This window comes from Ipomoea triloba, chromosome 12, assembly GCF_003576645.1.
Source record: "Ipomoea triloba cultivar NCNSP0323 chromosome 12, ASM357664v1".
NCBI lineage: Eukaryota > Viridiplantae > Streptophyta > Magnoliopsida > Solanales > Convolvulaceae > Ipomoea > Ipomoea triloba.
The window spans coordinates 887,322-902,324 of NC_044927.1; the positions used below are offsets into that span (position 1 = coordinate 887,322).

The following is a 15,003-nucleotide window of genomic DNA, read 5'->3' on the forward strand; positions in this document are numbered from 1 at the left end:
ATCGGACATAATACAACCTCGGAGGGAATGATTTATATTTAGAATGTCGAGAGATTATAACTGTGGAATAATCAACGTGCCAAAATCAAAGCAAGTTGCTTTAAAAGAATCTTGGCCGTTGACCGCTAATGACGTGATTTTTGGCGCAACTAACGCACTCAAAATGAAACGAACCACGAGTCAATAACCAAACCAACCAAACTAACCAAGTAATATCTTAGTTCTGCAAAGGGTATTTTGGGTAACAACAAAAAAATTATAATATTATGGAGTTTTATGTATATTTCCGACTTATGGTAAACTAATTCTAAGCCTTCAGAATTCTGTGCGACAAAGATGGAATTGCCTACACCCCCTACCTTGATAGTATGCGGAGGATAAATCATGACGAATAGAGGGCTAGATGCTATACTTTGACTCACCCATACTCTGGTCCGATAGTTTGTGGAGAGTAAATCATAAACAAAGATCATGTGACTAGTTGAGTTGTCTGCCTTCATAATTTCTATCTAAGAGCGTTGGAGGAGGTAGATAGTGAATAAACTAATCAGTTCTATATTTTTCTTAAGCATATACCACTCATATTCTGATATTGTAAGGCTAATCTGCATATAATCCGTCCCAACTAAAATGGGTGGCTAAATTGGTGAACTCTCGATCAAGATCGTCATGCAAAGTTTTCTTAGGACGATTTATCTTTTCTATATAATTTGTAAGTTATTACACATGAATAAACTTTAGAAGCATATAATTAAGGTTTAATTTTATTCCTTTTTAACATAACATATGTAATAATCAATTTAATTTACCTGTAATATATGAACATCCTGCTTATGAACTATTAAATTTATACAAATTTATTTTTAGTGTACAAACATTTATTAATTTATAACCATGGGGCAGTGTAGATATATTCTATGATTAACGTTTTTTCAACAACTCTTCAGAACAACAACGATGAAAATTCTCAAAATTAGGGTGCAACCTCTTTGATTTGTAATCCCCTTGGTCAAAAGTTAGGAACCAATCTCTAGGAGTCAGGAAAATGTCAACAGAGGTCACCAGTAACCACTCATCTTTTTAGTACATCAATGGAGCTTCGGAGAACCCAATGAGTAAAGAGCATGTCGGATAAGACCCAATGCATTATATTGTTGGACGACTAAAACTATTTTTTTTCTTGCGGATTATTATTCAGATTATATATATATTCAGCCACAATATAGTGATTGTTAATAAATTATTTAGTGCTTAATTGATTATAAACTGTTGTGGATTCCAAAGTTGAAATTGAGATTATTGAAATTGACGATAATAAATGCATTTCTTTGTTGTTGGCCTAATATTGCCTTAATCTCCGGCCAAATGATACCAATATTCATCACCACAACTTGATAATGACCTCTAGTTTCAATATTGTGATCCCCTTGCATGCATGACTTTATGATAGGATATTTATATGTTAGGATTAGGCATTGTGTTTCCCTTCAACCACTTTAATTATTTATCAATCGTGTCCCTCCTTTTTTTTTTTGGTGCTACTGATTCTATTACAGTGTAGTATCTGTTCATCTATACTTTCTCAATCTGTTGAAGCACAAAGAGTCAATAACGCCTCCACTGAGACTCAATTTCATGACTTCCCATATATGAGAGTCACTACATGTCTCTTTTAAGCATTGTCCTTGAGTGACATATGACTTCACTTAAATTATGATGTTTGCCCTGGTTAAGTTACATGTCAGGTCTGCTTTAGAGTGTATTTGCTCACACAAATACACAATAATCATTATCACTAGGTTGTGTATGCTCGATCTAAGTCAGTCCCACAACCACAAAAGTTCTTATTAAGCCTCTAGATATATGGACAATGTACCTATATTTCGTATCTCATATCTATCATCCAACACTTAATATCTCTAAGTGAATCAAAATATATTTATATATGTTTAAAATATATACTCACCCTTTGCATTGTAAAATGTATGTTTCACTTCAAATAATTTTGCCAAAGAGATATTTGAAATATCTCGAAGATACAACCAATAAATTAATAAACAATCCTAATTTGATGTTGTTTTCCCGCTCATTTAATTAATTAGCACATTCAAGTCAACAAGGGTTGGAATTTCCTAGGTGGGAAATGGACATTAAACCAAGTTTAACAAAAGCATGGAAAACATATGGGGCCTATAACACATTTCGCACTAAACGCATGGATCTGTATAATGTGGAATTGAGTGTTTCTATATTCTCACTTCTTATATCTTGGCTAAAGTTTATTTAGGGTCTGTTTAGACACCTTTAAAATATTTTTCTGAAAAATGATTTTTAAAAATTAATTTATTTTTAAAAAAATATTTTAATTAACCAGTGTTTAGATGAATGTTATAAAATATTTCTTTTTGTTTGGCTGAAAGTTAAGTTTTTAATACATTATTAATATTTATAATATCTTATAATAAAATGAGGTCAAAACTAAGACGGAAAAAATTAGTTAGGGATTGAGAGTTTAGACAAGACCAAAAGTTTGACAAATTCCTAACATCAGTTTTAGGATGGATGTGGACTTCCGATTACTTCAAATTCCATTATTGTCAATATTTTTAGGTTAATGATTAGCATAATGAGAGGAGATGAGGTTGCCCTACCTTAGAAAAACTATGAGTTTGCCGTGGGGCAATACATGAGAGTGAATCTTTGTTGATTATGGTTGTCAGGTTGTTCCTTTCCCATGCACGCTTTTACTCACCTTTGTCGCAGCATGCATATGAATCTACTAGGAAACAATATGATTTGGTCATGTCTTATCGCATAGTTTATGGTAATTGCAACACTAGAAAAGAAAATGGATATTATTTCATGCTAGCTTTGTTAGGTTGTCTTCTTATCCTTGTTCATTTCATTTGACTGTGTATGTATCTTGACAAAACCAAAAACAGAAAGATCTCAGGTTGTTTTGGTAGTCCAAATTCACTAGGTTGGGATGTTGTGTCATGTGTTCATCAAGTGGTTTGGGTTGAGACTTGAGAGAGATGTAAACCAAACCCAATATCATCATCCTTTCCATTGTATGGGCTTATGACAACATTGCAAAACTATAAAATTGTGGCATATATATGATGTCAAACACTATAGAGTTGCATACTAATAATATTAAGAACATAATACAAATCGCTATGTAAAAATCACAGTAAATTTTATAATTATTATAAATTTTTAAGTTGTTTGTTTATTTGGTGTGATGCACAAACCAGAGGTAACGAACGTATCTTAAAAAGATTTACGTTTGTAAGTGAAGGTTCTCTTGATGAAAAGTAGATTATTGTTGGGGGAATTAGTTTATTTTTTGTTACTGTGAGTCTCCATTGAAGGATTGTTGCTACTTCATTCCTTAATCTACACAAATTAAATGTTGGGAATTCGCAATAAAATAATAGTTATAAAAAGAAATTAATCTAGTTTCGAAACTCAATACTAAACTGTACATTTTCGTGCACAAGGATTCCAGCCTAAATTCAATCCCCAATATTGGTGGCAGGAATTAAGTGATGTTTTCATGCACTAGACTAATGTCCCGTTGGCTATTTTGTATATTTGTGCGTGTGTAATGTACAAGTTTGATAGTGTAACATTCATTAATTGATAAAAACAAGTTTGATACATGATATGCTTGCATGAGCAGCCCAATTGGTTACATGTGTAAAGTTTGGGAAGAAGTAGAGATTGACTCTCAGTAACGGTAGCATGGGAACAACTTAATTTCAATAAACACACTCTTGGATGATGATTAGGAAGAAATTGATGAGTTTTTGGGGTTTCTATGGGTTTGAAGGTGACATAAAAACCTTTCCACATAAGCATCCTGCCTATCCTTGTCACAGAACAATCCCTTCATCTCTTTAATTTTATCTCTATAAATCCTGCCGCCTTCCTCCGCCACCACCAGCCGGACCGAGTCCGCCACCGAGTCACGCGTAAACGACCCGTCTCTCGGGTCTCTCGGGATCGGATACCCCATCTTCTTCTCCTCTATAACCCTCGAATTTATTCCCTGGTCCGACAAGAACGTTAACAGAATTAACGGCTTCTCAAACTGTATCGCCTCCACCACGGAGGTCCACCCCGAGTGAGTCAAGAACCCGCCGACCGAGTCGTGACTCAGTATCCTGAGTTGCGGCGCCCAACTCGTGCACACCACCCCGCGGTTCCTAGTGCGCTCTTCGAAGCCCTCCGGGAGCTCTACCGAGTCGGAATCGGTCTCGCCGCGCTTTGTTCGGAGAACCCAGAAGAACGGGAGCCCGGAGAGCTCTAAACCGAGTGCGAGCTCGGTGAGCTCGAGTTGACTCGGTTTCGCCTCGCTCCCGAACGCCACGTAAACTACTGACCCGCTCGCTTGGCTATCCAGCCACTCGCTCCATGACTCGTGCGTGACGTCATCGCCGCCGTCATAGCCCGTCGTCGGCAGTTGCCCCACCGGAAAAACCCGTTTCCGGTGGATCTCCTCCAGGACGTTTAGCCATTCCGGCTCGAACTCCGAGCAGCTCCTCACCGCCAAAACATCGCAATTTTCAGCGCTGGACAGGAGACGGAACAAATCGGAAACGTTGTCTTCATCGCCGGCCACGCCGTCGCTGAAAATCCTCAAAATCTCGTGAAGCCGGAAAGTCACCGGACTTGTGAATTTCACCCATTCCGGCAGGACGGTGAATTCCTCCGGCGCCGTCCTCTTCTCATACTTAACATCCGACGGTCCGGGCCCGAGGAACCCCAAAAAAGCGGCGATGCAGATACTGAAAAAAGCCGTGGAAACACCGAATTCCGACGCGACCTCCGGCACCCAATAAGCGTCGAAATCGAACAAAACCCAATCGGGACGATATTCTTGAAAAAACTTAGCCATGGCTTCTCGGAGGCCATCGTGGGCTTTCTTGAGGTATTTAACGTCGTCGTACGGGAGGTCGATTGTGGCCTCTGCGTTTTCCGGGAGGTTTGGGATCGGCGGGAGAGGGAGCTTGACAAAGTTGATTAGAGAAGATAGGGCCGGGGGGAGTTTGGGGAGGCGATCGATGTTTCTGGGAGAGGAAACGAAGGAGACTTTGTGACCCTTTTGAGCTATGAGCTTGGTGAGCTCTAGAAATGGAATCATGTGGCCGAAAGCTAGCCATGGGAACATCACTATATGAAGCTTGCAATCTTGATCCGCCATTGATGGAGGGGTCTGAGCTCTGTTACTACAAGTTTTATGCTTTGTTGACTTATTAGCTACTTGTGATTGGTATACATACATTATCTAGGCGGGCAATTTGTCTATTTGTGACGAAGTAAATTCCCCCTATTATATTAGCAATAATAAAATTCATAACTATTTAAATACAAAAAATTGTTGAATTTTAGTATTGTATTATACGGAGTTCTTACTTACTTTGACCTCAGTAAGTCAGTATACTTAACCACAGAACTTTAAGTATCTGGTTGTTATATTATATCGTAAGTCACATCCTCACGTTTTGAATCGTGTAGAGACGGAACTCGATCAATTCAATTCATGCGAAACAAAATTATACTCGATATTTCATTTACTTGATCATTTATTGAGATTAAGCCCACACTTATTATTCAATATGAAAGCCTGCAAGAAAGAGATAAGGTGGCACAACATGCCAATTAAATGCCAACAGCCATAAACAACTACATCATTGGACCATCTCAACATGTTGCAAATTTTCCCATAAAATATTATTTATACTAACCAATGGAGGAACAGTATCTGTCTCCAAAATTGAGTGCGTAAAACATGATTCATATATTTAAAAATTAAGAATTTGTTTTTTGCAAACATTCTCTTGATTATTATACATAGAGTGTAATTTATCCCATTTCAATCTTCCTCTATTTTACATACAATACATATTAGTTACATGGAAGACTATGCTTGTACCAAATATACTTAGTGGCCTTACACATAAATAGTGAACTTAGATTTACTGTAATTGAGAAATGTTTGTGATTTTTTAACAATGTAAATGTACATCTTAGTTTATTTTTACTATTTATATTTATAGTGTAGGTTAATATTTGGTTAATTTACATCATCAATTATAAATAATAAATATTTTTGTAATAATTTAAAAAAGAAAACGAAGTATTTGGACATTGGCTAGACGGCTAGCAATCAAAACTTGGGAGAGCACTCCCCTCTATAAATGTGGGACAACCATCTTACATGGTTTATTTTATTTTATTTTATTTTTTATTTTTTTGCAAAAATTTTATTTTGTTGTGAAAGTGACAAAGATGTTTATATCAAAATGCCATCGGATATGTTGCTCCCAACAATGTTTTATATTTTGGCATTTTGATACATCAAAACTCTAGTTTAAGTCATTGATTACTAAACGTATACTTTGATAAATATTGAATGTGATTAATGTGAACTTCAATTACTTAATATACTATAATAATATTTTGTTTTAGAATAAAATATATTCAATTAATATAAAATTTTAAACTAAGATAACTAATTAAAAATGTACATGGAATTATAAAAAAAAATTAGTTTTTATTTTGATAATGTAATTTTATAATTTTGTAATTATTAAACATTTATTTAATTGCATATCACACTTCATTTGACTAGTCTATATCTATATATATTAGATCAGAGTTAATATTGGTTAATTGTTTTATTTTTTAAAATTTAAATTGGTATATACATGTGTGTTTTTAACTTTGTCCATACAATGATACAAAATTATTGATCAAGAATCGAATTTGATTATACACGTCTCATTTTATATAGTTGATAAATGAAATAACATAAGTAGTCAAACATTAAACATCTATGACATTATTAATTTTGTATGAAAATTTATGAGTTAATACCCATAATTGTCATTGACTATGATGGATTTAAACGATTCCGTCCTATTTGACTATAGTTTATGAATCAAAAACCGATCACAAGAAAATGCAGATTTTGTATTATATGTAACAAAGCCGTTTAAGAATCCTTTCTCTTTTGTTCCGGCCATCTCGTACAATGTAAAACTTTTACGTTTTGTAGGAAAAAAAAATTTATAGAGGTGATTGCCATCTAACAACAACAACACTCGCCCTAGTGGGCACGTACATCGCATGTGCTCACAATATGCACAAAGTTTTTTTTTTTTTTTTGGTTAGATTATGAATTTTAAAAAAAATTACAAATTTTGTCTCTAATGTTTATTAGTAAATAAACGAAAAATGCAACGTCAATGATAACTTAAGGACGAAAAGTGAGTATTATCACACTTGAATGAATTCTATAATTATCGTATAAATTAGGGACGAAAATGTAATTTTAATTAATATTTTATGAAATTAGGATAAAAATTTTATCGATTAAGATTACAATTTGCAAATATAATCACTGAAATTAGGATGAAATTAAATATCTTTGCATACTTGAACGTTGAAACTACCATATTCAGCGGTTTCGCTCGCCCCGTGCTCAACACTCGTCCCCTCCGCCTCCGGCGACGGTTAAGCGGTTAAACGGTTCTCCGTCGTCGATAGCGGCCGCTCCTTATAAGAATACAATACAGAGTATTCGGTGTTGGCGAATGCACTACACGTAGGGAGTTAGGCGGAAGCTTTCTGGAAAACTCCATTCACTTTCTTGCAACCAAGCGAGCACGTGCGCACTTCTTCGGAAATAACGGAAAATGAGCAACCGCCGCGACCAGAAGGGAAAGCATCGATCGGAGGCGGAGGCGGAGACGGAGACGGAGACGCCTCGTCTGCCTTCGCAGGAGATGATGAACTTCCGCATGCTCTGCCACGTGGATACAGCTGGCGGCGTTATCGGGAATAACGGCACCGAAGTGAGACACCTGCAGAACCAAACCGGGTGTAGGATCCTCGTAGAGAAGCCTATCCGGAACTGCCTCGAGCGAGTCATCAATGTAACCGGCGACGCCGCAGTTGAGAGGGACATCGTTTTAAACGACGGTACTGGTGAGCCGGAGGCGGTGCATGTTTCTGCTGCGCAGGAGGGTTTACTTAGGGTTTTAGAGAGGATTTTGGAGTTGGAAGGGAATGGAGGTAGGGAGGACGGAGCAGTCGGGTGTAGATTGCTTGGAAATTCGTTTCAAATTACGGCGCTAATGGAGTTGGAAGGGAATGGGGAAAATGTTGATGCTATTAGGAGGATCCATGGAGCGAAGATTCAGGTTCTCAACAACAAGGATCATCTTCCAGCTTGTATCGCCGAGGACGACGAGTTGATTCAGGTGATATAATGTCTTTGACGTTAGTTTTTATGAGTAGAATTGTGAGAATCATGGAGACTAAGTTTATCTGATCTTGAGTCTTGACTGGGAATCTGTATTGTATCTGATGCTTTAATTTGACTAGTGTTTGACTTCATGGAACTGTTATAGTTTAATTCATACTTGTTCTCCTCATTATCTACTCATGTTTTAAAATTTCTTGTTAATGGTGGAGAAATGTTGCACTGTTTGCATGGGTCTTCTTCATGGAAAAAAACATATAGTATTTGCCTGAAAAGTTATCTATTAATGTTGCAAGAGTGGGAGTCATTTCCTTTTTGTTTCCAATTGTCCTTAATCTTCATCTAAGAATATTTTGAAATTGTTGTAGATAATGGGTGGAAGATTGTCTGTGAAGAGAGCACTAGTTTCTGTTTCTCAATGTCTTCAAGATTGCGCAACTGGAAGAATACAGGCAGACATGTCTCTTGGAGTGCCACTTCATGAAGATCTTGCAGACCTTTTTTCTCAAGCTGCTTCCTTAATGCCGGCGGTTATGGACAGTGCTGTTGATACATTTCCAGTTGGGCATTCAGTATCAAAATATGTTGACAGAGTTCTTACCATAGATAAAGAGAATTCTCAACACAAAATTGCTTTTAAGCTGCTCTGTTCTAACAACTCAGCTGCAGGTGTGATAGGCCGTGGTGGCTCTGTTATCCATGCTTTGGAGAATGAGACAGGAGCTTGTATAAGCTTTTGTCCTCCAGTACATGGATCCAAAGATCGTGTTGCCATCATATTTTCATTCGAGGTTCACTTTGATTTCCATCTAAACTATTGTCATTCGTTAGCACTCATTTCTTTTGGTTATTGCTAGTGTTGTTACACAAGATGGCTGTCTAACATTCTCTCTCTGTCTCCCTATTGGTACACATTTTTGTGTTAATTGATTTGCTTGAAAATCTTCTTCAGAAAAGAGATCCAGTGTACCCATCTGCCCAAATTGCTGTTGTCCGAGTTTTTGAGAAATCCATGGAGGTTGCTCTTGAGTGCGGATTAATTTCAGGTTTACACAAGGGGACAATTGTAACTGCCAAGATTCTAGTTACATCACATCAGCTCAGATGCCTGATTGATGAAAAAGGACAAGTTTGCACTGATATAGGTTCCACATCTGGTGTTAAAATAAAGCTCTCACCAAGAGACCTGCTTCAGGATTTGGTTGCAGAAAATGAAGAAGTGATCCAGGTATTAGCATACTTTACTTTAATCTACTTGATTAGAATCATTACAAAACTTTGACGTCTTTTAGTCTTTTAGTAATGCAACTCAAGTTGCTTCTAGTATGGGGAGGTATTTGTCTTTTAGTCTTTGTGAGTTCCTGTTGTTCTAAAAGTACCTTATTCTCATATCCCCTAGTATGTTGATTTTTCCTTTGAGTTAATCAATGCTTCAGTGGTTCAATATGTTTGTTCTTAGTGTTGGGTAAGTTTGCTAATACTGCTAGAATCAAGCATTTCATTATAAAGTCAGATTCAAGATTGTGCATTTTTAAGGTGTGCAACATTGGTTGTTGACATAAGAAGAGTTTCTATTGTATGGGAAATTAAGGGAATCAGCCAAACTTCTTCAGACACATCTGCAACTATAAATAAACTGCAAAACTTCAATGCTTTTAGATGCATCTTTGTCACTTGGATGGTTATTGGGTCTATCAGAAATTGAAATATAAAGGTTTCCTCTTCCATAGATTGTAGGGGAGTACTTCAATGTAAAGGTTGCTCTCTTTCAAGTTACTGGTAAGCTGAGGGGGAATTTCTTCCCAAGTTTTGTCTCTGAGGGTGTAGCGTATGAGCAGTATCCAGACTCTTCAATGCCCGAAAGCAGTCACGATGAAGTGCAGTTAAATTTGGATCCGGAAATGGATCACGTATCTGACCTTTCTTCTCCTGAAAAAGTGGATCCCAGCAGATTTGTGCCCAACCTCGGTGGTCCTCATAAACTGTTGTCCAACAAACAGGTAAAAAGACATCTCTTGGTCACTTTGTAGGGTCAGTATTTCCATTCCTTTTAAGTTGAGTTCCACAGTGACCTCACTTTTTAGAGGGGTTTCTTCCTCAGAGGATGAATGAGAGCATGGATGTGAAAGAGGTAACAAATAAAACTGTGGAGATTGAGGTTCCAGAACAAAAGATGTGTCTTGTATATGGCCTCGAAGGTTCCAGTCTCACCATATTGAAAGAGGTAAAAGCCCAATTTACCTTCCCGCTAGTCTTTAGCTTTCTGCTACTATTCTTTTATTAGTACTATTAGTTGGTTTTTACCATTTCCTCTCCTTTTTCCCCCAATTATACATCTTAGAGCTCAGGCGCTCAGATCACAGTGCAAGATCCACATCCTGGAGAAAACAGTGGAAAGGTGATTATATCAGGCACACCGGAACAAGTACAAGTCGCAAAGTGCCTTCTTCAAGCCTTCATCTATGTTAAACCATAAAAACTACTACTTCAATACCAGCTCCACCAAATTGAATGCATTCTAGTTACTCTCAACAATCTTGCCAAGAAGTATCCCTTTCCAAACAGTTCATAGCTGTCATACATTCACTGACCTGCAAGTACATGTACAACATCTCAATATGGATAAGCCCTGTAAACAGTGTATACTTGTTTTGGGGGTCTATTAATCTTAGATGTTACCCCACTGTGATCTCTGTCTCACACCAGAAGTTTTTACTGCTCGTGTCCCAGTTTTGTTGACTTTAGCTTTTAGGATGCATTGAGCACTTAGAATTACATTTCAAAGAAATTATATAGCCAATATCTGTAAACAGGGCACACTATTTGTTTTGATGGTTCTTTTCTGGATAACTGTCCATATACCAGAGTTTCATATCATTAAAGGAATGGATCCTCTGCTGAATTATTCTATTCTGCAATCAATCTCTTATGATCCCAATTCACTTTTTTTCCGGCTTTGGTTCTTCATACTTTGTGAATGACTACCAAGAATGTTTACTGTGAATCTTTCTTTCTAGTATTAGGCAATTCGTGTATATATATATGCTAGTCTTGAACATTAGTCCTATTACATGGTAACAGACGAGAACATTGGCAGGCAGGATTAGTCCCTTCTACTGTTCTCAATTCATGCTTATATAATCCACACATATATAACCTTGCTATGCTAAATACTATATGTCGTGATCTATGATCTCTCTTCTTTTGAGATTCCAAAGTTGGCTTTTAAGAACCTGTCATTTCGCATGAAGACAAAACATAAACATCATAGGAATTCCACTGTTTTGATTATAGAGTAGATTTTACTTCAATGTAAGTGCTTCTTTAGGCCTCCCCAGTAGTGTCAACACTGTTGCAGTTATGTGTCTGGAAGACAACCCTGCTGCTTCAATCTGATCTTGGGGTGACCCGTGGTCGATATATCTATCAGGAAGAACCATTGACCTCAACTGCATAGAAAATTCCCATAATGAATCAGAATCCGTTTTTAGTGAAAACCAATTACATGCAGGAAAAATTAGGATATGGTGTATGATGATACCTTAAGTGGTCCATCCAGTATGCCATTTAAGCTTAGGAAATGTGATACATGGGATCCAAAACCTCCTATTGATCCTTCTTCTACAGTGATCAGAATTTCATGCTCTTTAGCCAATCTGTTTATAAGATCAGCATCTAACGGTTTGCAGAATCGGGCGTCAGCCACTGTTACTGATATGTCAATGGAGTTCAGCATTTCTGCTGCTCCCAGACACTGTTGGACTATAGAACCGTATCCCAAGATTGCAACTCTGCTGCCTTCTCTCAGTATTCTTCCCTTTCCAATCTGTTCAATTATTAATTTGAGCTTGTTTTAGCAATTCTTGTTTGGCTCTTTTATGAAGTATTCAGAATTGAATAAACTGCTAACTTGGTACCTCAAGTGGTGTTCCTTTGTTGTTAGGAGGAAGGGGTACACCAACCCCGTTTCCCCTTGGGAATCTGAAACAGCTTGGCCTGTCGTCAATTGTTACTGCTGTGGCAACCATGTGCATCAGCTCTGCTTCATCTGACGGAGCCATGACCACCATGTTGGGCAAGCAAGCCATGTATGTAATGTCAAATGCTCCACAATGTGTAGGTCCATCAGCGCCAACCAAACCAGCTCTGTCCATTGCAAACCGGACAGGCAACTTCTGAAGATCAACGTCATGCACTACCTTCAGAGTTCAGAATCAAATGATCAATTTCCACTGTAAGTATTTTGCAGAGGAATGAAACACAAAACTGAAGTACTTTAGTTGTTAGTGTGTTCAAAATTTTCACCTGATCATAGCCTCGTTGCAAGAATGATGAATAGATAGTACAGAATGGTTTAAGGCCTTCTGTGGCTAAGCCAGCTGCAAAAGTGACTGCGTGTTGTTCAGCAATGCCCACATCAAAGCAGCGCTCCGGGAACTTTTTCTGGAAGTAATTGAGACCGGTTCCACCACCCATAGCTGCGTGGATGGCTACAATCTTTTCATCTATTTCAGCTTCTTTTATCAAAGATTCAGCAAAGTACTGAGTATAAGAAAGTGTTGGTGATTTAGACTTGAATTGCTTTCCTGTTCTGGGATCAAATTGTACCACCCCTAAATGGTTGAAACAAAAAAAGTAAGTATATTTCGTTCTGGAAAAGCTTTTTTTGGTTGAACTATGAGTTGTGAATTACCATGCATTTTATCAGCTGCTGCCTCTGCAGGGGGATATCCTTTTCCTTTCTCTGTTACAATATGGATTAGAACTGGTCCTGGGGCCGGCATTGCTTTTACCTTCTGAAAGATGGTTACTAGATCATCAAGATTGTGCCCGTCGACTGGACCAATGTAGTACAATCCAAGCTCCTCAAAGAGAGTAGAGCCCGAAGCACTTAGCATCCCCCTTGCATATTCATCTACTTTTGCTGCAACTTCATGTGCTCGCGGTCCAATTTGCTTTGTCACACTCTATAAACAGAGCATATGCATTGTTAAGCCTCTTTTTTTTCATATGAAAATATAAAGAAGAGTTGATTGGTTGATGGATTTACTTTTGCAGCCTCGCGGAGTTGTCTAAATTTAGGACTTGCTTGGAGTTTGCTTAAAGCGCTACTGAGTGCACCAACAGGAGTAGCTGGGCCGTCGAGTGTGGCTGTTGGTAAAGAAACTTGCTTGTTGTCATTGAGGATGACAATCAGGTTAGTATCGAGAAATCCTGCATTGTTCATCGCCTCGTATGCTTGTCCTGCTGTCATGGCTCCATCTCCAATCACTGAAATCACATTATTGTTCTTCCCCAATAGGTCTCTTGCTACAGCCATACCTGCCAAAAAAATGTCAACCATAATCAGCTTGGATCTTCAGTCCTCGTCTAAATTTAGACAATCGGTTTTTACATTTTAGCATCGTTCTATAGTCTATACACATACCAACACCAGCTGAAATGCTTGTTGAACTGTGCCCTACACCGAAAGCATCATACGTGCTCTCGTCCCTTTTTGGGAAACCTGCAAGTCCCGAAGTCTTCCTTATGGTGTGCATTTTAGACCTCCTTCCTGTCAAGATTTTATGTGCATATGTCTGCATTTTTATTTTTTTTGTATCAGTCTTCAACCTATACTTTTCAAGAAAACTTTTAACGAAATGAAGTTTCTTACTTGATGGCCTACATCCCATATTACTCTGTCATCTGGGGTGTTGAAAACATGGTGGAGAGCCACTGTCAACTCCACCACTCCTAAGCTAGCGCTTAGATGCCCTCCAGTCTTGGCTACGGTATGCACAATCTCTGCTCTCAGCTCTGCTGCTAATTGTTCAAGATCCTAAATACAAAATGCCCATAAAATTGACAGTAAAACATCATGAAAAAACACAAAAACGGTTCTATCACAAGAACATTAATGAAGAATGATTTGTGTAATTGTGTGATTGTGTGATTGTGTGTACTAGTATACCAGTGTAGACAGGTTCTTCATATGCACTGGATAGTTGATGGTGTCTAGCAATGGTGTAGGCGGTTTATCACCTGAGAAATCAATCTCCCACCCATCTTTTTCTTTTCTTATCATCATCTTCTTCTCTTCTTGGGCGCCATCCGAACCACCACCACAAGCTCTTATGCAAAACTGAAACAACACCATCTCAGTCAGTCATTCAGCCATAAAAAAATCTTGAAAATCTCATCAACTAACCTTACTGCTTCCAATCTTGTTGAGTCTTCTAGCTGGTGTGAAGCAAGGGCATGTACTTGGCTGGTGTATTCTTGTGACTAGCCCGCAAGAAACCGCCATGTTTGACAAGAATTCAGGCTCAAACCTCAATCTGAGAGAGAGACACAGGGCTTTAGCCTTTAGGCTTTGAACAAGAAGGTGGACTGGTGGAGTTATTGATAAATGATAACAAGGCCAAGATTTATACTAAGCAGCCTGTAGTAACTTCCATGTGAAGAATAAAGGCATTTTCATCTTTGTAAGAGATTGGATCTGATTATTTTATATCATTTTTTTAAAAATTTATATTTCATTTTCTTCCCAAAAGGTTGAATCCCCAACCCCCGGCCTGACAGATCATCTGGAGGATGTAAATCATGGTAACTCAACTGAACACAGAGGCTATACCTTTGCTTACTGTGCACAGGGAGCCTCCCTCACTTTGAAAGGTTGCTCCCACACTGCTGCTGATGAGATTCGATCTCTGATCTTTCTTCTCAAGCTTCACTCCAGTGACTAA

The 15,003-nt window shown here is 38.0% G+C and overlaps 3 protein-coding genes and 1 long non-coding RNA gene across 5 annotated transcripts; 2 read left to right on the forward strand and 2 right to left on the reverse strand.

Moving 5' to 3' along the window:
• Positions 1-3,613: 3,613 nt before the first annotated feature.
• LOC116000474 (UDP-glycosyltransferase 91A1-like) lies at positions 3,614-5,319 on the reverse strand. Its single transcript, XM_031240564.1, has one exon. The coding sequence runs from the start codon at positions 5,288-5,290 to the stop codon at positions 3,791-3,793; it is 1,500 nt and encodes a 499-aa protein (XP_031096424.1). The 5' UTR covers positions 5,291-5,319; the 3' UTR covers positions 3,614-3,790.
• A 3,477-nt stretch (positions 5,320-8,796) lies between these two features.
• On the forward strand, positions 8,797-10,170 carry LOC115998779 (KH domain-containing protein HEN4-like; the record flags this gene model as incomplete). The annotated part of the gene is made up of 3 exons (XM_031238436.1): positions 8,797-9,066; positions 9,228-9,503; positions 10,006-10,170. Coding segments are annotated over exons 1-3 (711 nt in total), but the record flags the coding sequence as incomplete, so codon positions are not given.
• A 5-nt stretch (positions 10,171-10,175) lies between these two features.
• LOC115999759 lies at positions 10,176-11,258 on the forward strand. The gene is made up of 3 exons (XR_004094029.1): positions 10,176-10,275; positions 10,377-10,499; positions 10,617-11,258. It is a non-coding gene; the product is annotated as an uncharacterized LOC115999759 (long non-coding RNA).
• Positions 11,259-11,285: 27 nt separating this feature from the next.
• Positions 11,286-15,000, reverse strand: LOC115999758 (probable 1-deoxy-D-xylulose-5-phosphate synthase 2, chloroplastic). 2 transcript variants are annotated; one of them, XM_031239662.1, is made up of 11 exons: positions 14,892-15,000; positions 14,466-14,595; positions 14,229-14,399; positions 13,932-14,096; positions 13,704-13,854; positions 13,326-13,597; positions 12,969-13,242; positions 12,581-12,888; positions 12,193-12,474; positions 11,817-12,101; positions 11,286-11,724 (listed from the first exon to the last, which is right to left on the reverse strand). In XM_031239662.1, exons 2-11 carry the CDS (start codon positions 14,562-14,564, stop codon positions 11,578-11,580), a joined length of 2,154 nt encoding a protein of 717 aa, XP_031095522.1. In that variant the 5' UTR covers positions 14,565-14,595; positions 14,892-15,000; the 3' UTR covers positions 11,286-11,577. The 2 variants fall into 2 exon arrangements, with proteins under 2 accessions (XP_031095522.1, XP_031095521.1); XM_031239661.1 differs by lacking the exon at positions 14,892-15,000 and having other exon boundaries at positions 14,466-14,813.
• Positions 15,001-15,003: the final 3 nt, after the last annotated feature.